At 48.6% G+C, this 24,397-nt stretch overlaps 2 protein-coding genes and 1 pseudogene across 3 annotated transcripts in view; 1 reads left to right on the top strand and 2 right to left on the bottom strand.

The window, feature by feature from the left end:
- Nucleotides 1-6,700, bottom strand: part of WBP2NL (WBP2 N-terminal like) — a 35,258-nt gene extending 28,558 nt beyond the window's left edge. Inside the window, 2 exon segments of the mRNA XM_011945150.1 lie at nucleotides 6,074-6,209; nucleotides 6,628-6,700. Of these exon segments, the coding sequence (XP_011800540.1) occupies nucleotides 6,074-6,209; nucleotides 6,628-6,700 (209 nt within the window).
- Nucleotides 3,001-4,139, top strand: LOC105514015 (annotated as a pseudogene). The gene has a single exon (XR_001002114.1). The product of XR_001002114.1 is annotated as an ADP/ATP translocase 2 pseudogene (transcript).
- Nucleotides 6,701-8,500: 1,800 nt separating the features above from the next.
- SEPT3 (septin 3) overlaps nucleotides 8,501-24,397 on the bottom strand; it is a 23,575-nt gene continuing 7,678 nt past the window's right edge. Inside the window, exons 3-11 of the mRNA XM_011945106.1 lie at nucleotides 20,961-21,089; nucleotides 19,784-19,865; nucleotides 19,310-19,447; nucleotides 17,428-17,545; nucleotides 15,403-15,498; nucleotides 14,306-14,405; nucleotides 12,711-12,762; nucleotides 12,019-12,112; nucleotides 8,501-9,812 (exon numbers count right to left, since the gene is read on the bottom strand). Of these exons, the coding sequence (XP_011800496.1) occupies nucleotides 9,747-9,812; nucleotides 12,019-12,112; nucleotides 12,711-12,762; nucleotides 14,306-14,405; nucleotides 15,403-15,498; nucleotides 17,428-17,545; nucleotides 19,310-19,447; nucleotides 19,784-19,865; nucleotides 20,961-21,089 (875 nt within the window). The 3' untranslated portion in view covers nucleotides 8,501-9,746. The remainder of the gene's footprint in view (nucleotides 9,813-12,018; nucleotides 12,113-12,710; nucleotides 12,763-14,305; nucleotides 14,406-15,402; nucleotides 15,499-17,427; nucleotides 17,546-19,309; nucleotides 19,448-19,783; nucleotides 19,866-20,960; nucleotides 21,090-24,397) is intronic.

The following is a 24,397-nucleotide window of genomic DNA, read 5'->3' as shown; positions in this document are numbered from 1 at the left end:
GAACTCCTGACTTTGTGATCTGCCCGCCTCGGCCTCCCAAAGTGCTGGGATTATAGGCATGAGCCACCACACCCAGCCTATTTATTTTTTGAGATGGAGTTTTGCTCTTGTTGCCCAGCCTGGAATGCGTGATCTTGGCTCACTGCAACCTCTGCCTCTCAGGTTCAAGCGATTCTCCTGCTTCGGCCTCCCAAGTAGCTGGGATTACAGGTGCCACTACCACACCCAGCTAACTTTTTATATTTTCAGTAGAGATGGGGTTACCCCATGTTGGCCAAGCTGGTCTGGAACTCCAGACCTCAGGCAATACACCCACTTTGGCCTCCCAAAGTGCTGGGATTACAACCGTGAGCCACTGTGCCCCAACCAGGCTTCGTATTTAACATAATCTTGTCCTTTCTCTTTTTTGAGACAGGGTCTCACTCTGCCAACCAAGGCTGGAGTGCAGTGGCACAATCTTAGCTCACTGCAACCTCCACCTCCCAGGTTCAAGTGATTCTCCCACCTCAGCCTTCCAAGTAGCTAGGACTACAGGTACATGCCACCACATCGAACTATTTATTTGTGTTTTTAGTAGAGATAGCGTTTTATCATGTTGCCTGAGCTGGTCTTAAAAACTCCTGGGTTCAAGTGATCCACCCACCTCAGCCTCCCAAAGTTCTGGGATTACAGGCATTAGCCACTGCACCCACCCCTTGTCCCTTCTTTTTTAATTTTATTTATTTACTTATTTTGATATGGAGTCTTGCTGTGTTGCCCAGGCTGGAGTGCAGTCACATGATCTCAGCTCACTGCAACCTCCACCTCCCGGGTTCCCAAAATTCTCCTGCCTCAGTCTCCCAAGTAGCTGGGATTACAAGCATGTGCCACACCTGGCTAATTTTACGTATTCTTAGTAGAGACAGGGTTTCACCATGTTGGTCAGCTGGTCTCAAACTCCTGACCTCAAGTGATCCACCTGCCTCAGCCTCCCAAAGTGCTGGGATTACAGATGTGAGCCATTGCGCCTGGCCTCTTGTCCCCTCTTATTACATTATCCATTTGTAAACTGCTGATTTATTTGGGCCATTTCCCCATAAACTTTTCCTAAAGCATCAGTGGTTTCACCATTCTTCCATCCAAGTTTTACCATAAATTTGATGTTTGTTCTTCTTTCAATTTTAGCAGCATTCATGTTGCTCTGATAGGAGCCCTTTTTCAAATTGATATTTTATTTTTCTTAGTGCCTCAAACTAAATCCTGTTCAGTTATATTATAACAAGTTAGTACGAGTTAATTTTGGTGGAAAAATAATCTGGAATCCATGCATAGTTTCTTCGTAACTCATATTTTCCATGATCTTTTTGAAGACTCCTCATAGAATCAATCTTCTCCCACTCAAGTTTTTTTAGGTTTCTTTTTTTAATAACATCTTTTATTTGTATACAATTATAAAATACAAACTTGTTTTATTAGGATTTTTCTTATTTTTTTAAAAAAATTATTTTTAGTCAACTGACTGACTCCCTTTTATTTACCAGCAGTTTGCTCTGACAGAATAAATTACAAACTATTGTTTTGCTTAATCCTTTTAACCACCACGTCAGGCACACAGGTTGGAGGATATTAGCTTTCATTTTACAAACAGTGGCAACACTGTACCCACATTTAGTGTAAGACAGAGCTGGGATATAAGCCTTGGGCTTCCACAGTCACAACTGCTTTTTCTATAAGTTTGTAACACATCATTTTAAAGTTATCTGATTTCACAATGTTTTACAGTATAAGAGTAACATCTATAGCATCTCTTCTTGGCAGGTTACCTCTGGAGAGAACCAATCTAATTACCTCATAAACTGGCACTTTTTTTTTTTTTTTTGGATGGAGTTTCACTCTTGTTGCCCAGGCTGGAGTGCAATGGTGTGATCTTGTCTCACTGCAACCTCTGCCTCCTTGGGTTCAAGCGATTCTCCTGCCTCAGCCTCCCAAGTAGCTGGGATTACAGGCATGTGCCACCATGCCTGGCTATAGTTTCTTTTTTCTTTCTTTTTTTAAATTTTATTTTGTGAGATGAGGTCCCAGTATTTTGCTCAGTGTGGTCTTGAACTCCTGGCCTCAAGTAATCCTCCCACCTCCGCCTCTCGAATAGGTGGGACTACAGATGTGCACCACTATCTCTGGTTCTTTAGTTTCTATCCAGGAAGCTAGGGTACTAATAGGTCCTTCTTTCGTGAGAAGAAAACAGAGAAAGAATCCTCTTCTTTTTTGAGGGACAGCTGGAGTAGAGGAGTTAATGCACAGTACCTAAGTTCAAATCTAAATCCAAGCTCTCCGACATGTACTTTAAGCAAATTACTTCTTTTTGTTTTCCCACCTGTGAAATGAGGGAAACAGTACTGATCTTCACTGTAGACAGACTGAGTTTTTTTTGTTTTATTATATTTTGAGACAAAGTCTCACCCTGTTACCCAGGCTGGAGTGCAGTGTCACGATCTCAGCTCACTACAACCTCCCCTCTGCCTCCCGAGCTCAAGCAATTCTCATGCTTCAGCCTCCTGAGTCACTGGGATTACAGATGTGCACCTCCATGCCCAGCTAATTTTTCGTATTTTTACTAGAGACGGGGGTTTCATCATGTTGGCCAGGCTGGTCTTGAACTCCTGGTCTCATGTATCCACTGGCCTTGGCCTCCCAAAGTGCTGGGATTACAGGCATGAGCCACCATGCCTGGCCGATAGAGTGGTTTTAACTACAGTATAAAGCTCTTGGAACTAAGAACAGTACTTGAAATATTTAAGTATTCAATAAATGCTATTAAGTATTCAGGAGCACAAAATGGATCCCATGACAGCAATTCAAAAGACCACAAAAATCAGTGTTTCTGTGTTTTGTTTTTTAAAACATGCTTCCTTCCCTTCCTCCAACACACAAGCAGCAAAGTAGAGAGATACTCACAGCCCAAGCGAGAAGACACCCAAACACCAAATTAGAAATGGCTTCACAGGCAGTCCCAGAGTCAAAGCTGGTTCCCAGACCAGTCCCATCCCACAGCAGCCTGCCTCCTCTTTTCAATATGACGGATGCCACTGTGTCCTTCGCCAAGGACTCCCTGGCAGATGGAGTGGCCACAGCCACCTCCAAGACGGCGGTAGCACCCATCGAGTGGGTCAAGCTGCTGCTACAGGTGCAGCATGCCAGCAAGCAGATCACTGCAGATAAGCAATACAAGGGCATTATAGACTGCATGGTCTATATTCCTAAGGAGCAGGGAGTCCTGTCCTTTTGGTGCAGTAACCTGGTCAATGTCATCAGATACTTCCTCCACCCAGGCTCTTAACTTCGCCTTCAAAGATAAATACAAGAGGCTCTTCCTGGGTAGTACGGACAAAAGGTCCCAGTTTTGGTGCTACTTTGCAGGGAATCTGGCATCAGGCGGTACCACTGGGGCCACGTCCTTGTTTTGTGTACCCTCTTGATTTTGCCCATACTCGTCTAGCAACTGATGTGGGCAAAGCTGGAGCTGAAAGGGAATTCCAAGTCTTCGGTGACCACCTGGTTAAGATCTACAGATCTGATGAGATTAAGAGCCTGTACCAAGGCTTTAACACGTATGTGCAGGGTATTATCTATCGAGCTGCCTGCTGCCTACTTCAGTATCTATGACACTGCAAAGGGAAAGCTTCCAGATCCCAAGGACACTCACATCGTCATCAGCTGGATGATGCACAGACTGTCACTGCCGTTGCTGGGTTGACTTCCTATCCATTTAACACCGTTCACCGCTGCATGATGATGCAGTCAGGACGCAAAGGAACTGACATCATGTACACAGGCACACTTGACTGCTGGAGGAAGATTACTCATGATGAAGGAGGCAAAGCTTTTTTCAAGGGTGCATGGTCCAATGTTCTCAGAGGCATGGGTGGTGCTTTTGTGCTTCTCTTGTATGATGAAACCAAGAAGTACACGTAAGTTATTTCCTAGGATTTTTCCCCCTGTGAACAGGCATGTTGTATTATATAACATATCTTCAGCATTCTTTTTTTTTTTTTTTTTTGAGACGGAGTCTCCCTCTATTGCCCAGGGTGGAGTGCAGTGGCACAATCTCGGCTCACTGCAACCTCCACCTTTTGGGGTCAAGCAACTCTCCTGCCTCAGCCTCCTGAGTAGCTGGGACTACAGGCATCCGCCACCACTCCTGGCTTTTTTTTTTTTTTTTTTGTATTTTTAGTAGAGACAGGCTTTCACCATATTGGCCAGGCTGGTCCTGAACTCCTGACCTTGTGATCCACCTGCCTCTGCCTCCCAAAGTGCTGGGATTACAGACGTGAGCCACTGCACCCAGCTATCTTCAGCATTCTTGACAGACTCCTCGCTGTCAATTTATCAGTGGCAACTATTTATTGGTTGTAAATGGGAAGCAGTAATATTCATCTGACCAGTTTTCTCTTAAAGCCATTTCGATGATGATGATGGTGATGGGACTCAATTATATTTTTTATTTCAGTCACTCCTAATAAATAACAAATTTGGAAAAATAAAAATGTCTTAAAAAAAAAAAAGAAATGGCTTCACACCTTGGAATGACAAATGCTCAAATGGCTCCCAGTAAGTGCGCACGGGGACACCACTGTCAGAGTGGTGAGCAATCATCTACCACAAAACGTAACAAAGCAGCAGAGGTACATAGGAAGCACGTGAGGACATACAACCTCTAAGGCCCATATAAATCTGTCAAGAAAACTTTCTGGAGGAAGGAAAGATAGAAGAAAAAATCTGGATATCAACATTTGGTAATGTCTACCTCAATCTTCCTGACAACTGCATTCAAACCGACCTGGGTATGCTGGTCCCAAGCACATTATCCAGCTTCAGTTTCAATGCTGGGTGGGAGAAAAGGAAATTAAGGGCAAGTCAGAGCCCAGAAAGGAGCATAATTTACAACTGCACAGTGGGGGAGAATGAGTTTGAGTGTGGGAAACGGGAAAGGGGGCGTGTGGGGTAAAGAGGGGAGTGCAGTGGAGTCAGCCCTTAGTGAACAAGTCTGCCTTGAAGGTGGAGATGGGCACCCCTCCGGCTGAATCTGCTCCAGCAGCAGGCACCGCAAGGAGCAAAGCAACTGGTGTAAGTTCCATAGCTTTCCGCGACCAACAGTGCTTCATTCTGCCCAGGCATCTGTTCAGTCCCATCTTTTATTTTAAGACTGGATCTGGCTCTGTCACCCAGGCTAGAGTGCAGTGGTACAATCCGGGCTCACTGAAGCCCGAACTCCTGGGTTCAAGCGATCTTCCTACCACAGCATACCAAGCAGCTAGGATTATGGGTGCACACCACCATGCCCCGCTAATTTTCTACTTTTTGTAGAGATGGGGTCTCACTGTGTTGCCCAGGCTTGTCTCAAACTCCTGGGCCACCTCAGCTTTCCAAAGTGTTGGGATTAGAGGCATGAGCCACTATACCTGGCCTCAATCTTTTCAATCTTCTGTTTTTAAAAGCAGACATCTCCCTGGTTGGAGCAAGGAGGAAACAGGGCTTTGGAAAGTTCCGAGAGCCAAGGAGAAGCCCCACAACAGTTTGAGATCTTTCCAGAATAATCCACACTCCACCTCCTCATCCTTCTTACCAAAGGGCGACACTTTGTTCCTGGGAGTAGGGGGAGATGATACACGCCTAGTACCTGTCCTCATCCAACAAAGTCACAGGCACCCAAGGGCAGCCGCGCTACCACCGAGGGCCCCCGGCTGCTCACGACCGCCAGTCAGCTCCGGCCTTTCTTAAAAGGAGACACGCGGCTCGCACACCCTCCCCGCCCTGAGGAGGCACGCATCTCGGCCCTGCGCCCTGAAGAGGCACCTTCCCACCCCCGCCCCTCAAACGCGCGAGGCCACGCGTTCCGGCCTCCGCTGCTTCCGCCACCTCCACATGCCGCAACACCAGTGAGTGGGCGCGCGCTCCCAAGGTCGGGGTCGGAGCTAAGAGTGCCGCGCCCAAAAAAGGCGGCAAAGTCCCTGACTCGCTGAGAGCTTGCGAGCCGCGATGTCTATCCCATTCATCTCCTCTCCTCCGACAGCACGCCGTGATTCCCCTCAGGCACCTTTCACCGTTAGGGATGAGGACCCCGCGGCGGTTCTCGGTGTGGCTCTGATTCACCGCCGTCTTGTTTCGGGCCTCCTCCTGCCGCCCCGCAGATGGAAAGGGACGGGACTGGCGCCGAGCCGTGGGGTGTGGCTCTGAGGAGGGCGGAGATTATGACGTAAGGAGGAGGAGGAACGAGAGCGGGTCACGTGGCGAGGCAGGGCGGGGGGCGGAGTCAGGGTGGGCCCCCGCCGAGAAACGAGATAAAGGAGCGGGTCCTGAGAATTGGCCCCGCCCCCTAGAGCACGAAGGGGTGAGTGATAGGTGGGTGGCCACCCGACTTCACCTGCCCCCTTAGCCCCATGCCTTTAGGTATGGACTTGGGTTGGTCCTGTCAGGAATGAAAATTAAAGGCAGTCGTCTCGAGAACCCCAGCCAGGATTTCCCTGCGCCCTCCTCGCCCGGCCAGGAAACTGTTGCCTTTCGGAGAAGGGGTCCAGAACAACTGCTCGCCTCCCTAGGCCCGCAGAACTTTCTTCAACCAGCGGAGGCCCAGAAGCCCTTGAGTGAGACCCTGACAGTTCCAGGATCGAGTCCCTGCCAGTTCCAGGATCGAAAGCGCCTTTGTCTCTGGGTCATCTTTCATGCCTGCCCTGCTTCCTCCAGGGTGATGGTGGGAATGGGGTGGGACACATTATACTGGAATTGCTTTGAGGACTAAAATGTTGTACATGTTCTTATTTACTTTAAGCTTCACAAATACAGGCCGGGCGCAGTGGCTTACGCCTGTAATCCCAGCACTTTGGGAGGCCCACGCGGGAAGGTCGCTTGAGCTCAGGGGTTCAAAACCAGCCTGGGCAACATGGTGAGACTTGTCTCTAACAAAAATTTTTTTTTTTTAATTAGCCGTGTGTGGTGGATTACACCTGTAGTCCCAGCTACTCAGGAGGCTGAGGCAGGAGGATCGCTTGAGCCAGGGAGATGGAAGCTGGGGATGGCAGTGAGCCGTGATCACACCACCACACTCCAGCCTGGGCGGCAGAGCAAGACCCTATTTCAAATAATAAAAATAAACTTCACAAATAGTATCAGAGATCTTCAAAGAGATGTAAACCTCTTCTTGACTACTGTATTTCATGGAATTTAAGATGCTATTAAGTATAAGATGCTACAATTTTTCATGTACCACTGAGGAAAAAAAAAAAGTTGCCAAATAAACTGACATCCCATCAATTGTAAATGTATCTTGATTTCAGAAAATTTACTTCAAAATACAAGACTTACTAGAGCAACCTTGGGCAAAGATTATTATGTCCTCGGGACTTCAGTTTCCATGTATCTGTATGAAGGCATTGAATAGAAGAGCTCTCAGGTTTCTTTCAGCTGTGACATTTTATGTTCATCAAACTGCTTTGTAACTCACATTTCATTTCTCTCCATCTCAATGTCATGATGCTACTCTACTTCCTGCCCTCGTCATTTTACTTCAATCACTCAAAGAGCCTCCTGCCTCGTCTTCCTCCAACTCTGACCCCTCCAAACCACTTCCCACCATTCATCTGTACCTTGCACTCACCCTACAGAATGTTGAGGCCTCAAACATAACTGCCTACAGTCGTCACGTTCAGAGAAATAATATATAAGGAAATACTGTGTTATTTGCTGGCTACCATAAAGAGTGTGCACCTTAAGGAGAGGAAGGGTTGGTTTAAGTTCAAGAAAGATACAAGCTAGTGCTTAAGTTTTAATCCTTATTCACTGTAAAATAAGCAGGTATCTAGGTAAGATGGGTCCACTCCTTTTATTTTATTTTTTATGTATTTATTTTTGAGACAGGGTCTCGTTGTATTGCCCAGGCTGGCCTTGAACTCCTAGGCTCAAGTGATCCTCCTGCCTTGGCCTCCCAAAGTTCTGGGATTACAGGCATGAGCCACCACGCCCAGCCAGGTCCACTCCTTTCATAGACTTGGTCCTTACACATTCAGGAAAAAGGAGGGGAAAGCCAGAAAGTTAACTGAATGGAAATAAGCATCATTTTCACTGGAGACAGGCTGTGCTTTGCACAGCATCCCTCAAGGTCAGGTGCAATAGTTCCATCACTCACTCATTTTGTTGTTGCTTTTATTTTTTTGAGACAGGGTCTTGCTCTGTTGCCCAGGCTGGAGCACAGTGGTATGATCTCAGTTCACTGCACCTCCAACCTCCCATGCTCAAGCCATCCTCCCACCTCAACCTCCCATCTATTACTCACTTTGGATATGAAACACTAGAAAATAATGACTGAGGCCCGACCTCACGCCAACTGAACATGAACTGACCTCACAAAGTGTTTTCATCTCTAATAGCTGTGGCTATTTCTTACCAAGAAAGCCTCACCCTCCACACATGGGTGAGATGACGTAATGGTTGATTTGGTCAAGGAGCACAAATAAGACAGGCCAGGCAGTTACTGTTCAAACAGCAATGTTTAGTTGTACAACACATAAAGTCTAGCAACAATTACAGGACCAGTTTGAGTGTCTGCTTGTTTTCAATTGGGAAATTTAACTGTAATGTCACCATAAGATTGGCTGGGACTGGTAACATTTTAGAAATGGGTCGTTCTTGCATCCCCTAGGTATGGGCCTCTTGCTCCATCAGGACTTGGTTATAGATGAATGGCCCACAAGTCACCAGCCTTTGAGCAAGTTGTGTCCAGGTGGAGACAGGGAAGGGGTGGGCAAAGGGGAATTCTGTAAAGACACAGTGTGTGGGGCAGTGGCAGTCAACATTCGCAAACATTCATGCATCTGATGGGGGGCTTTGCCCTCCCTTGGGTATTTTCCATTAGCCTACAGCGACCACCTGTGGCCAGGCTAATTCATTACTCACATTAATGGGGAAGAGGATTGGGGGTAGAAGTAGGTAGGGTAGGTGGGAAGAGATCCTTCTTATTGCTGAGTGGACCGAAGGGTGTTAGTTTTTCCTTAGCGTGTACGTATTGTGGGTTTCTGGGGGTTTGTGTATTTAGTTTTTGTTTGTTTGTTTGGACAGAAGAACGTCAACTCCAGCAATGTCTTCTTAGGAAAACCACTCTTCCTTAGTAGCTGCGTTACGAGGTGGGGAGGATGTACAACCGCACTCTGGGCCAGCCACAAGTGGTGATTTTTTAAAAAGTGATCCTAGCCCTTGCTCCCCAACATCTGTAGTGACCCACTCTCATGAATACTTTTAAGTGATGAAGGAGACACCCTTGTCCCACGTTGGGGCTCACACAGCTGATCTCAATAAATCTAGTAAACAGAAAAATTGCTTTCTTGACCTTTTAAGGAAGCCAAGAGTAGCTCATGCAGATGAATGGGTAGGGAGCAATGCCATTGCCCTTAGAGATGGTTACGAGTAGCTGGGATGGGCTTACAAGGGCAGAAGAAACTCTTAATGAGTTCTTTCGCCTTGCAGATGGGCTGGGACCAGCTGACACAGATGATGTGGTAGGGCAGTGCTGGCAGAACCCCACTCCACTGGGAGGAGAGGAGTGGTTTGGATAAATGGAGGATGCAACTGTCCTAAAGAGGCAGCTGGCCCCTCCCACCTACTGAGGGCTGAGAGGGGCTGTGTTGGTGAGCTGGATGAGCACAGCACTAAAAAGGGCCTGGCCCTGCAGCAATAACAGCTGAGAGGAATGGAGGGAGAAGCAGCGCTTGAAATGGACTTCATTCAGCAGTGGGGCAGGGGGTGGCTGGCACAGGTGGAAGGACAGTGCCCAGGAGGCCTTCTCCCTGCAGGGGGGTTGAGAATGGTTGAGGGTGTGGAGACCAGCAGCTGGCAGAAGACATATAAAATAGCTTCTCCAGGGAGGCTGAGATTATGGTTTAGGGGTGCCAGGCACCATTCCTACTCAGCCTCTCCAACGTCCACCTCCCATGCCCATAGATCTTCCCCTGCTGGTCCAAGGTCTCCAAACAGGACTGCTTCTATAGCAGCCAAGGATCCCTGTTCTGTTGAAATGTAGTAACCTCTGGGCTGTAGCACTGCTGCTGTTCTATCATGACAGGTGCCTACCCTGTAACTTTGTGAGCAAGGGAGGATGAGGGCTGGGTTGGCAGCCTCCAGGAAAGATCGAGACCATAGGTTTGGGGTCACCAGTGACCTGATCACCCCCCACCTTTCTCCTGGTCCACTGAATCTTGGGTCTTGAGTCTATGTTTTTTCCTAGCACCTGAGTGATAAAAGACTGGGATTATAAGTGCTGGGATTCGTAGAGGACCAGTGAAACACCTAGGCTGAACCAGGAGATGGGACAGGAGGTTGTATGAGGTTATTGTAAACAGTTTCACTTGGTGTTTTCCCGTTCCTAAGGCTAAATTGTTTCCCCGGCCCCAAATTTCATGAATCTTACAGATTAAAGGAAAAGAGTAACTTACTTGTAAAACAAACGGAGAAAATATATGCATTAATATAGGGCTTCAGGGAAAGGCAAGAAAAGCCTAAATGTATGAGGGTGGGTATCATTGGGAATGTCTGTAGGAGTCAGGAGGAGAGGGAATTAGGGATAAGCAGAGAAAGACAGACATAAATGTAATTAGCTTCAGCACAAAAGTGATGGGGAATTGAAAAGAGAAGTGAAGTATGTATGAGGCAAATGGAGCAACAGAGAAGCCTGCTTAGAAGGGGGAGAAGTCTGACAGAGAAAAGGGAGGTGTGGTCAAAATTCTGTCTTTGAAGCCAAATCACTAAGAAAGACAAATAACGTATATTGTTTCTGATACTTCTTTAGAGTTAGTTCTAGAACCTGATGTCCCTTAAAAGGTTGTCTCACGTGACTAGCATGTGTGCTTCCTTTAACTAGACACTGGGAACTGCGTAACTCACTGTGTTTCCCTCTTTGCACTGGCTGCCTATGAGCTCAGGGCCTGTTCCAGTGCTTGACTACAGAAACTTTCTTTCCTATTCCTTTCTTTGCCCCAGATTTCTCTGGCAATCTCAGTTTATACTGTCCTGTACTTTTGTGATTTTATGTGAAGGCAGCCTAAAGTCATTTCTGGAAGCAGACTGGGCATAAATGCTAAATATAGGAATGAACCTAAAGTAGATTCATCTAAAAGGAAGTGAGAGATGTCAGAGACAGGCAGGAGAGAGGGAGGGAAAGCAGTGTATGAGGGAAGGAGGGAAAGGGAGAAAGAAGACAGAGTGGGAAGCAGAGACAGGCACTGACCCAGCAGCAGAGGCCAGGTGAGTGGAGGGCAGCAGTAGGCTCTGGTGACAGGTGGTAGCTTTGGGACAGTGAACACGACACAGACTGAAGGGTGGAGTTCCACTTGTAGGCACTGATGCTTTCTGCAAGAACGCAGTTCTGGCCTACTTCTCTGCCTTCTCATGGCCTTTCTTTTCCCAGGAAGCCCCAGCCTTACCTCCAGACCACCCCCAACTTACAGGGAGGGTTGTCCTGAACTCCCTGCCCCCTACTCAGGTCTAGCTCCGCTACCATCTGTCCTTGGAGAATCTCTGTAGCCCCAGTTTGTGTGCAGGTTCCGAGAGAAGAGTTGCCTGTGGCTCACCTGCTCCCAGCACTTTTAAATGAAACCTCCCCGAGATCTCCTGAGTGAGGCAAAACAGCTTTGTTTTGGGACACAAGGAAAGGAGACAGATAATGGACACGCATGGAGGAGCCAAACTTACAAGGGACTCTCCAGGGAGGGCAGTGAAAATACCTCACCCCTGCATGCACACACACAGGCTCTCTCGCTCTCCCTTTCACACACACACACACACACACACACACACACACACACACACACACACACACGATGTAGACAAGATGCTCCACAAATACCAGACAGGCCTGCCTGTGGGACAGAGTTGAGAGGAAGAAGGTGGTTGTTGGTGGTATTTGGGATGTGTGTGTGTGAAGTGGGTATGTGTGATGACACAGAGAAGTGGTCGTCATGGGTTACTGTCGTGGCTTTCCTCTGTGTCCACGCTCACCGGAGGGAGGCCTCCATTGTCATTGAGCCGCTTGGCCCTGTAAGTCTCATAGTGGATGTTGTGTGTCACTTCCTTGAGGTCCTGGAGGTGGGTCCTAGAGGACACAGGGTAAGAAGAGGGCTGCAGTTAGGGGCAGGAAGAGGAGGTGGTGACACACATCACTTCGAGTGACTGGACCCAGTGACTGGGACCCAATCCCAGGAGCTAAGGATTCTTCTACAGCCCCTTCCAGATTGTGACAGGAGCTGGAACTGGGGCAGAAAGCTCTGTCAGAGAGACCTGGAGATGCAGGAGATGAATCTGAACATATAGACCCTGATCCCAAATAATTCAACTTGCCATCAGGACACAGCTGGGGCCGGGCGCGGTGGCTCAAGCCTGTAATCCCAGCACTTTGGGAGGCCGAGACGGGCGGATCACGAGGTCAGGAGATCGAGACCATCCTGGCTAACACGGTGAAACCCCGTCTCTACTAAAAATACAAAAACTAGCCGGGCGAGGTGGCGGGCGCCTGTAGTCCCAGCTACTCGGGAGGCTGAGGCAGGAGAATGGCGTAAACCCAGGAGGCGGAGCTTGCAGTGAGCTGAGATCTGGCCACTGCACTCCAGTCCCTCCAGTCCGGGCGACAGAGCAAGACTCTGCCTCAAAAAAAAAAAAAAAAAAAGGACACAGCTGGAGGGGAGACATCTTACCTGATGACAAAGTCTCGAAGCAGGGCAAACTCACAGTGATTGAGGTTTTCCACTATGAACAAGACAAAACAAAGCAAAACAGGTAGTCAGTTCATTAATACAGCAACACCCAGGAGGTGAACTTCTGTTCGGGTCACGGAGGCATTTAGGAGAAAGCTATGGGACAGGTTATTTTTTCTAACCCTTCCAGAGGTTTGCTCACTTGGGTGTACTGGATTTGATTCATTGAACAAATATTTATTAAGCAGCTACAATGGGCACAACACTCTTCTAGACGCTGTGGAATAGTAGCCAAGAGGGACTATAATTTTTACCATTGTATAGAAGAGAAAACTAATACCAAGTCTGAGAAACTGGCCAAGGCCTAAGACACACTTCCCATTCTTCAGAAGCTTATAATCCGATTGGAAGTAACACAGAGAAAATAATTGAGCCATTTTAAAAAGGTCATGCACTACATGACAAATCCAATTCAACATATATTGAATACCTAGTATTTGCAAATCACTGGCCAAGCACTGTTGGAACAGAATGAGGATTAAGACAAGGGGCTGGGTGCCGTGGCACATGCCTGTAATCCCAGCACTTTGGGGGGCCAAGGTGGGAGGATTACTTGAGCCCAGGAGTTCGAGATTAGCCTGGGTAACATAATGAGACCCCACCTCTATTAAAAATAAAAACAAAATTGCCAGACATGGTGGCTCACACCTGTAATCCCAGCATTTTGGGAGGCCAAGGCAGATGGGTCACCTGAGGTCAGGAGTTCAAGACCAGCCTGACCAACATGACAAAACTCCGTCTCTATGAAAAATACAAAAATTAGCTGGGCTAATTTTTTGGGCTAAATAAAAAATACAAAAATTAGAGTCTGCACCTGTAGTCCCAGCTACCTGGGAGGCCGAGGCAGAAGAATTACTTGAACCCGGGAGGCAGAGGTTGCAGTGAGCTGAGATTGGGCCACTGCACTCCAGCCTGGATGACAGAGCAAGATTCCATCTCAAAAAAAAAAAAAAAAAAAAACAAAATCTGCGTCTGAAATCAAGTTTCACCACTAACGAGTTATGTGACTTTGGACAAGCCTTTTAACCTAAGCTTCCAGTGCTTCAGTGGCTTATATTCTGAGAACAGGAGCACCCGCCCTCCTCCCTTCATTGGGTTATCATATTGAATGAAATCATTGAAGTGATTCTTTGACCACTTTCAGAATCATCAAGACCCGCCCAAGGTCACATCCATTCATAATAAAATGGAAATGGCAACACCTGAACAACCCTTCGGCAGTTTGTCAGATCACATCCCTCTCCCTATGAAAACCTTTCTCCAGTTTTTCCAGGCCTTACTAATCTCTCCATGTTCTGAACTCCTTTGATGCACCAAGTCAGTGCCACCCAGTCAGGTGCTAAATCAGTCTCTCGTTACTCCTGCCTGTGAGCATCATCTTCTCAATGAGACTGTAATACAGCTCCTTATGAGCAGAATCTGGCTGGCATTCATTTCATATGTCCTGAGACAGTGCCTTGATCTATAGATGCTTAATAAATGGTGACTACATAACTGATCAGCAACCAGTTCTTCCAGAAGATGCAGTGAATTACCTTCGATGATCCCCCATGGAGTTTTTCGGCCGAGGACCCTTTTGCCATTCACTTGGTACTCCTTGTCACTTCCCACCACAGCAAAAGGCATGCTCTCCTGCTATATGGGGCAGAAACACAAACCAGACACATGTGCACCGTCATCCTCCAACAACCTGGAGATCCAGGAGCAGGACAGCATATGGTCCTCTAGCCTTGAACCACACACCTCTGATGCTCATTCAGAGATACTACTGATGGCAAGGGCAAGGCTTGGTCTCCTGAAAAGAGCACCTGACTGAGATTCAAGAGTCCTGGGTCCAGTCCCGATTGTACCACTGCCTGGCTGGTTAACCTCAGGAATCAGCTGTCCTTCAGCTGCAGAGAGCTTTGTACTTTCGTTTTTGAGACAGAGTTTTGCTCTTGTTGCCCAGGCTGGAGTGCAATGGCATGATTTCAGCTCACTGAAACTTCTGCCTCCTAGGTTCAAGCAATTCTCCTGCCTTAGCCTCCCGAGTAGCTGGGATTACAGGCATGCACCACCACACCCAGCTAATTTTTGCAGTTTTTGTAGAGATAAGTTTTGCCATGTTCCCCAGGCTGGTCTTGAATTCCTGAGCTCAAGTGATTCTCTCACCTAGGCCTCCCAGAGTGCTGGGATTACAGGCATGAGCCACCACGTCCAGCCAATTTAATTTTTTTAAAGTTATTCTAGAGGGGGAAGATAGCCCATAAGTCACTCAATCTAACCCCTGCATTTCATAGAGGGGAAACTGAGGCAGGGTCTGGCCACAGCATAGATCACCCTGGACCCCAGCCCACTGCTCTTCCTGCCTGCTGCCCCTCCCATCACCTCACATACTGTTTTTGCCAGACCTTGTGGGGGGAAAGAAGGCTTTTGTGTGGTCTGGGGATAGAAGGCGTTTTTGGTACAGGGAGCCCTTCTGTGGGTTCACAGTCCAGGGCCACAGTCCTCCTCTTCCCCCCATGTCACTTCTGGTCTGGGTCAGGCAAGGCTGGGGGCAGTACAGAAAGTGAAAAGACAGAGGACGTGCACAACGCACATCCCAGAGGTCCCAAGGGGGCATCTGCAGAGCAGCAAAGCCCCAGGCACCCACCCTGATTTTGTCATTCTCCGTCTTATCCTCCAAATCCTCATCAAATTCCTTCTGGGGGTAGAATTCAATGCCATTTACTTCAAGCTCCTTGCGAACCTAGAGGCGAGGAGAAGAAGCAAGGTAGTCAAGTGTTAGGATAATGGAAAAGAGGGGTGTGTGCACCTATGTGTGTGAGCTGAGGTCAGAGAGCCGAATCCAGCCTTGGATAATCCACAGTCATCTCTGAACTCTGAGACCCTGAGCAGCAGGAGGATGGTGAATAAAGGCAAGCCCCAGCTATACAATTACAGCCTAGCCTGAGAGGAGGAAGAGGCTAGGAGGTGCAACTTTAGGTCCCAGGCGCCTCGCAACCAGCTTGCTCATCTCAGGGTCCATGAGGCTGAGATTTATACAAGCAGCACAGCTGAGTGCACTGGGGAGTGCTCAGATCCCTGCATGTTATATTCCTGATTGGAAGGAAGAAAGGTGAGGCTCCCCCTACTCCGAGACTGCCCTCTTTCAAGGTCGACTTAAGTCTTGCCTTCTCCAGGATACCATCTAGGACCTCTTCATTGTTCTATTTGATTGTAAGTTTTGTCTGTCTGTTTGTTTGTTTGTTTGTGACAGAGTCTTGCTCTGCACAGAGTGGTGTGATCTCGGCTCACTGCAGCCTCCACCTCCCGGGTTCCAGTGATTCTCCTGCCTAGGCCTCCCGAGTAGCTGGGATTACAGGCATATGCCACCACGCCCAACTAATTCTTTATTTTTAGTAGAAATGGGGTTTCACCATGTTGGCCAGGCTGGTCTCGAACTCCTGACCTTAGGTGATCCACCCGCCTTGGCCTCCCAAAGTGCTGGGATTACAGGCATGAGCCACCGCCCCCAGACAATTGTAAATTTCTTTTTTCTTTTTATTTAGCACACTACCCTGATGTAGGATTGTTGTTAATTCTCTTTGTTTTGTTTGCGACAGAGTCTCGCTCTGCGCCCAGGCTGGAGTGCAGTGGCCGGATCTCAGCTCACTGCAAGCTCCGCCTCCCGGGTTTACGCCATTCTCCTGCCTCAGCCTCCCGAGTAGCTGGGACTACAGGCGCCCACCACCTCGCCCGACTAGTTTTTGTATTTTTTTTAGTAGAGACAGGGTTTCACCGTGTTAGCCAGGATGGTCTCGATCTCCTGACCTCATGATCTGCCCGTCTCAGCCTCCCAAAGTGCTGGGATTACAGGCTTGAGCCACCGTGCCCGGCCAATTGTAAGTTTCTTAAAGGCAGCAATTGTCTTTTCATTTCTCTCACATCTCCCCTCCCCAACCCTGTACATCCAGCACAGGGCTGAGCTTATAGAACATGCCAGTGACGGCCGGGCGCGGTGGCTCAGGCAGTGGCCTGTAATCCCAGCACTTTGGGAGGCCGAGGCGGGCAGATCACGAGGTCAGGAGATCGAGACTAGCCAAGACCATCCTGGCTAACACAGTGAAACCCCGTCTCTACTAAAAATAAAAAAAACAAAATTAGCCAGGCATGGTGGCAGGCACCTATAGTCCCAGCTACTCAGGAGGTTGAGGCGGGAGAATGGCGAGAACCCGGAAGGCAGAGCTTGTAGTGAGCCAAGATCGCGCCACTGCACTCCAACCTGGGCAACAGAGAGAGACTCCAAAAGAAAAAAAAAAAAAATGAAGAAGATGTCAGTGAGGACTAGTGGCCAGATGACTCAATCATCAGTCTAGTTGTCTAGTCCTTCAAGTAGGCTAACGTTTGAGGAGTGATTTCTTATGTTCACAGTGATACATGTATTCAGTGGTCTTCACAGATAGGTTTGGAAGGCAGGAAGAAAGCAGCCTGGAGCTGCGCCATCTTTTCTTCATCATAGTCCCCAGATACCACCAACCTCAGCCCTTTGAATGGTTAAGTAGGGGCTGGGGTGGAGAATTGGGGGAGGGCTGAGGGTGGGGGTAAAGTCAGAATGATGAGGGCTAGGAGATGGCCTGAACCCAGTGGAGAGAAAGGAGGGGATGGGAACAGGAAAAGAAGACAGGGGCCTTCTCACCCTTTGCTTGAATTCCGACTTCTCCTCCAGGGTCATGGTGTCAGCCTTAGCGATGACAGGGATGATGTTCACAACCTTGCTGAGGTGTTTCATGAACTCGAGATCCAGAGGTCGCAAGCTGGGTCACAGAAAAGGTGGGATCGTCAGAGCCACCTCGCCCTCCCCAACTCAGCCACCGCCACCACTCCAGGACACCGCGGGAGAAGAGGACTGGGCTGGGCATCTGGCTGAGGCCCAGAGGCTGCTACCTCTCCTCTCCGACACAGCCCCACTGCCTTGCCATCTGCAGGGCAGCCTCAACACCTGCCTTTTTCTTCTTCAGTCCCCATGCAGATCCTGCCTCTCTGTGAGCCCCCCTCAAACCACCACTTCATGACATCTTTTCTGACTCAGGGATTTCTTTCTCCTTGGAGCACCTATGGACTGTTGTCTCTACTCATATGTCTTTTGCATGTGTGTCTTTTTTCCTTTTTTGTCTGTCCTAAAAATAAAAAACAAACAACAACAACAACAACAAAATGACACTGTGTGTGTGTGTTTGTTTTTTTTTGTTGTTTTTTTTTTGAGACAGGGTCTTGCTTTGTCACCCAGGCTGGAGTGCAGTGGTATGGTCATTGGCTTATGGCAGCCTTGACCTCCAGGACTCAAGCAATCTTCCCATCTCAGCCTCCAGAGGAGCTGGGACCACAGGTGCACACCACCATGTCTGGCTAGTTTTTAAATTTTGTGTAGAGACAATGTCTTGCCATGTTGCCCAGGCTGGTCTCGAACTCCTGGGCTCAAGCAGTCTTCCTGCCTCAGCTTCCCAAAGTGCTGGGATTATAGGTGAGAGCCACCATGCCTAGTGTGTATGCCTTGTTCTGCCTATCAGACTACTTCTTTACAGGTCTCCTCCTAGCCCCCAGAGTTAGTCCTGCAGGGCCAAGCTAGAGGCCCTGCCCTTCCCACAATCTGATAGTCTATGCCTCCATCCTACTTGAGGCTCTGAGACCCCAACTTGGCTCTATTTTGCAACCTCGGGGACTTATAGGTTGTCTGATGCCTCATTCTGACTGGGGGGGTCGAAGCCTAGGGAGGGATAAAACCAGCCTTCTGTTGAGTTCTCAGGAGTCTTGTTTCATCTCTCTCCTCCCCCTACCATCACTGCCTGGTTCCTACAAAATTTGGGGCCTACCTTGCTTGTGCCATTCTCTGAAGAGCTTAACTCTGGCCCAGAATCTGGGCTTAGTAACATTATGGGACCCCCTCCCCCCATCTCTGCAGGAAGGTTGCTGGCCTCCCCCCTGGGATCTCCATTCTCTGCCTGTTCCCAGCACTTCCTTCATGGGCCCACCTGCCACTCACAATCAGAGTTCCCAACACGCTTGTGTGTGTCTTATTCTGCCTATCAGACAGTACTTCACTACAATGGTTGGCCTTCATCCCTGGACACTCGATGCCTCACTCCAGGCTGGTACCTTCCAAATGCCTACGGCTGGGTCCCTACCCTCCAAACACCAGCCCCAATGCGGGAGCCCTGCCCTATTTCACCCTTCTTGCTGCTCCCAACTCCAATTATTTTCCAAAGCAGGTATTTGGTGAATAAATGAAGTGCCCTCTGCTCACACACACCAAGTCCTCTTTGCTGATACAGTTGTGCTGTGCTGCTGGGACACCAGTGGGCAGATACTGGTGGTTGATGTTGGACAGCTTTAACCTCCTAGCAAGAAAGTCAGACTTCCTCATGGAAAGTCTGGGGAATCGCAAGGTTACGGGCCATGACTATATTCCAGCCCATCTGGCCCTCCCTAGCTGAGTTAACGTATGGATCATCCAATCCAGAATGGACACAGATGATGCGAATCAGACCGGGCCTGGCAATAGGGGTGGGGTTGATACATACGAGTGTCCTGTGGGGGAGATGAAGTAAAGGCAGCAGTGGACACGAGTGTCAGGGATGCGTTTCTTCCTGGCGATGTTCACCTCCTCCTTCAGGAACTTCTCGTACTGCTCATTGATGTACTTCTCAATGGGCTCCCAGCTGATGGCGGGGGAAAGTAGATAGGTGCATCAGAAGAACAAGACCTAGGGCTCAGTTTAGGCACGGTCTGGTAGCAATCTCCTTACATCCATCTCATTCCCTGGTGGGCCTAGAATACCTGCTGCTGGATTCCCCCTCAGCCCCCGCATCGATGGCTTTCCTGGATGGTTAGTTAGCAGGGGTGGAGCTCCCCAGGGACCCTGGCCTCTGCCTGGGCTGTCGGGAACTGCAGAGCATGGAGGGTGCAGATGGTTCTCAACGTGAATGAATCTGCACCATAGCAAGTATCTTCCCAGCAGAGTCTTTAGGGCAAAGATCTCAGAGGCAGACAGATACCAGTTTTCATTGTTGATTTGGTCTCCAAAGCCCGGGGTGTCGATGACGGTCAGCTTCATTTTAACACCACCTTCCTCTATCACTGGGGGTGAAAACAAAATGTACCAGAGAGGTCAGTCCTACAGCTGACCCCGGGTACCTGGCAGCCTACTAGCTAGGGAGACCCAGGCCTCTTCTTCAGGATCGGTTATTGGAAAAGTCAAATTTAGGGTCTTCTCCATCTCGATAATCGTGGCTCATGCTGTTCCCTGTACCTGGAAACCCCTCTCTACTCATTTCTTTTTTCCTTCGTCTTTTATTTTTTTTAAGAGACAGGGTCTCACTCGGTCACCCAGGCTAGAATGCAGTGGTGCAATCACTGCTCACTGTAGCCTCGAACTCCCCAGCTCAAGCGATCCTCTCGCTTCAGCCTCCCCAATAGCTAGGACTACAGGTATGCACCATCATACCCAGCTAATTTTTTTTTAAGAGACAGGGTTTCGGGCCGGTCGCGATGGCTCACGCCTGTTATCCCAGCACTTTGAGAGGCTGAGGCAGGCGGATCGCAAGATCAGGAGATGAAGACCATTCTGACTAACATGGTGAAACCCCATCTCTACTAAAAACACAAAAAAATTAGCCGGGTGTGGTAGCGGGCGTCTGTATTCCCAGCTGCTCAGGAGGCTGAGGCAGGAGAATGGCATGAACCCAGGAGGTGGAGCTTGCAGTGAACCGAGATCACGCCACTGCACTCCAGCTTGGGCGACAGAGCGAGAGACTTCGTCTCAAAAAACAAAAACAAACAAACAAACAAACAAAAAGAGAGATAGGGTTTCACTATGTTGACCAAGATGGTGTCGAACTCCATGACTCAAGAGATCCTCCCACTTTGGCCTCCCAAAGTGCTGGGATTACAGGCATGAGCCACCACACCCGCCCTCTCCTTACCTCTTTCTACCTGTCTAAATCCTGTACTTTATCATCCACCTCAAATTCCCCCTCCTTCCATTTGAGCTCCCTGCTCTCTCTTCCCTGAACCAGCAGTCTAAGGGGTTTGCTTCAGAGTGCAGTACTCAAGTGTGTTCTGTCTTAAGGTTGCCTTTTATTGGTCTTATTCCTCAATAAGCCCCATTCTTTCCCCTTTCCAGCAGAGGCACTCACTGAACAAAGCCCATAGGGGTCCCTGTCTGGTCCTCACCATGCCCGATAGCTTTGATCTCCACTGTCTTGGGGATCTTCTCCTCCCGGTTCCAGCTGGAGGCCTTGCGGCTCACTTGGGATTTGAAGAGCGTGTTGACCAGCGTTGATTTGCCCAGTCCACTCTGGCCTACAGCAAAGCAGGAGGAGGAGGTAGGGAGACTCCACATTCACTTTCTGAGCCTAATACTTCCCCATAAGCTTACAGAATTCTAGAGCCATGATCCAGGCCAACCAACACCTTGTCTGACTACTCACTGGGGGACGGTAGGCAGGTGGGAACGGATTCCTGCTTACTGCAGAGGGCCTCGGGGAAACATCACTTGGATTCCATATCCTCTCCTTCCCAGAGTCCCAGGACCACTGGGAAAAGGGACAACCTCTGCATACGTCTAGTGTCGTGATTGTCTGTTTTGTTGTGATTCGGTTTTTTGCTTAGGTTTTCACTTTTTAATGATACTAAAAGGAAAAATAGAAGGACTTTGCATCCTGATACTGCCTCACAGTGCACATTGTACATTCACGTTTGTTAGACAAATCTTTATATCAGCCCTGTGGATCCTGAAGCAGAACTATCTTTTTTTTTTTTTGAGACAGATTTTTGTTTTTGTTGCCCAGGCAGGAGTGCAATGGAGAGATCTCAGCTCACTGCAACCTCTGTTTACGCCATTCTCCTGCCTCAGCCTCCCGAGTAGCTGGGACTACAGGCGCCCGCCACCTCGCCCGGCTAGTTTTTGTATTTTTAGTAGAGACGGGGTTTCACCGTGTAAGCCAGGATGGTCTCAATCTCCTGACCTCGTGATCCACCCGTCTCGGCCTCCCAAAGTGCTGGGATTACAGGCTTGAGCCACCGCGCCCGGCCTGCAGAACTATCTTTATCCTCAGTTGAGATGGTCCTAGAGAGATGAATCCTCTTCTAACAAAATATGTGCAGAGCAACATAAACTAATACATGCAAGACCAGGAACTCGAACCCAAAGAACATCTTGTCTCTATATCCACTCTTCATTCTAGTGTAGTGGTTTTTAGATTGTGCTCCCAGAAGCCTTAGTGTCCTGTGAAGATACATGTCAGAGAGGGCACTGTGAGAGGAGGAGGAGGCTGGGCAGGCAGGGCCTCTGCCTCCACTTCCTTTGCTATGGCTCCCTTTCACCTGTTTTCCAGATGCATATCTGCAAAAGATTTCATTTCAAGGAAAAGTTCACAGCTACAGAGCATTTGAAAATCACTGGTCAGGCCAGGTGCAGTGGTTCATGCCTGTAATCCCAGCACTTTGGGAGGCCGAGGCGGGTGGATCACAAGGTCAGGGGCAGATCAAGCCCATCCAGGCTAACATGGTGAAACCCTGTCTCTTCTAAAAAAAATACAAAAAATTAGCCGGGTGTGGTGGCAGGTGCCTATAATCCCAGCTACTCGGGAGGCTGAGGCAGGAGAATGGCATGAACCTGGGAGGTGGAGCTGGCAGTGAGCCGAGATCGCACCACTGCATTCCAGCCTGGGCGACAGAGAGAGACTGCTCAGGCCAGGCGCAGTGTCTCATGCCTGTAATCCCAGCACTTTGGAAGGCCGAGGCGGGCAGATCACTTGAGGCCAGGAATTCATGACCAGCCTGGCCAACATGGCAAAACCCTGTATTCACTAAAAATACAAAAATTAGCCAGGCATGATGGCACATGCCTGTAGTCCCAGCTACTCAGGAGGCTGAGGATCATTTGAACTCACGAGGTGGAGGTTGTAGTGAGCCGGGATCATGCAACTGTACTCCAGCCTGGGCAACACAGCGAGACTCTGTTTCAAAAGAAAGAAACACACTGGTGCTTCTCAAACTTCAACATGTACAAGAATCCCACGAGAAAGACTTGCAATTGACAAGCAGCCTTGGCATTGTCTGGACACTAGTAGGAAATGCAGAGTCTCAGGCCCCACCCCAGACCTATGATTCCGAATCTGCATTTTAACTGGGCTTCCAGAAGAGTCCTATAGACAGTAAGATCTAAGAAATACTGGGCTAGTGCATTCTTGTGATTATATTAGAAAAAGAACCATGCTGGGGGACAAGGGCCTAGAGTTCCACACCTGCCTGCATTGTTTTCCCTGAATGCCTTTGGATTAGTCATGCCTTGGTTTCTTTACTGATAAGATGGTGAGGAGAGAGGAAATTGGACAAGACCAGGGATGGTAAATAAGGTACATTTCTCATTCCTGCTGATTATCTGGTAGTAGCCACCTAGATCATTATGTTAAAAAGGCTACATCTGGCCTCAGCACTGAACACGTGCCATGACTGACTAGCAGTCTGCCATGTGCACCACTGGGGAGAGAAGTGGCTCACGGGTCTTGGATTTGCCATGCTTGCTCTGAGATGTTTTCTAAGAGCATTCGTTCATTCATTATTCTTAGGTGCCAAGTGTTGTCCTAAAATTTGGAGGTACTATGGTGAACAAAACGTCATCCTTACCCTCAAGGAGCTGTTTAGTGTGAGAGAGACCAAAACATAAGCAGACAATTATAGTATGTTGCAATAACCAGTATGAAGGAGAATAACCGCAGGGTATTGAAGCAGCATTGCCAAGGGAATCCAACCCAGTCTCTCTGGGACTAAGGAAGACTTCTGGAGAAATGCAACTAAGCTGAAACCGGAAGGTTGATTTCAAAAGAGTCATGAGTTCTAGCCAGAGGGAACAGCAGACGCAAAAGCTCTAGGGTAGGAGAGAGCATGGCACGTGGAGGAGCATTGCCTCTTATGAGTGGGGAGTAGAATGCTAGATGGGAAGTGGTCAGAGATGAGTTGGAGAGGTAGCATCAGGGCAGTCTAGGAGTTTAAGCTTATCCTGAGGTTAAAGGAGAGTTATTACAGAGTTTTAAGTAAGTTGGGTGACTTGATAAGTTTTGCAAGGTGGGAAGATTATTTGGTCACTGGTGGACAGGGGATTGGAGAGGAAAGGAGACAGAGAGCTAGGAGGGTTGGTGCCACTCCGAGTGTGGCCCATAGTGGCCCAGCTGCCAGGGTCCCTGAACCATTTGCTACCAGTTCTTGAGATAAGAAGTCTGCCTCAGGAGAGAAATCTACCTTGTCACTGAGCACACTGTTTAGCTCAGCGGAGGTTTTTTATAGCAAGATTTTCCAGATGATTTATACTCTGGCCCAAGCCCCAGCTGAGCTTATCTTGCTGCAGGTCAGCACTTTGACAGCACAGAGTCAAGTGGCCACGGCAAGCCAGGTGAGAGACCTAGCTCAGTATAGGGTGGCAGCAGGAGAGAGGAGAGAAGTGGGCAGACGTAAGAGATTTATGAGGTAAAATGGACAGGACTGGATGACTGATTGGGGAACGAAAGAGGAACAGTACAGAAGGATGACGCCAGATTCCTTTTTCAGCACTGACTGGACATCTCACTGAGATGGGGCAGAGGTCCTTTCCCACTTTTTTTTTTTTTTTT

This window comes from Colobus angolensis, unplaced genomic scaffold (assembly GCF_000951035.1).
Source record: "Colobus angolensis palliatus isolate OR3802 unplaced genomic scaffold, Cang.pa_1.0 Scaffold239, whole genome shotgun sequence".
NCBI lineage: Eukaryota > Metazoa > Chordata > Mammalia > Primates > Cercopithecidae > Colobus > Colobus angolensis.
The sequence above is the reverse complement of the archived record's forward strand: the minus strand, read 5'-3'. Positions and strand labels throughout refer to the sequence as shown.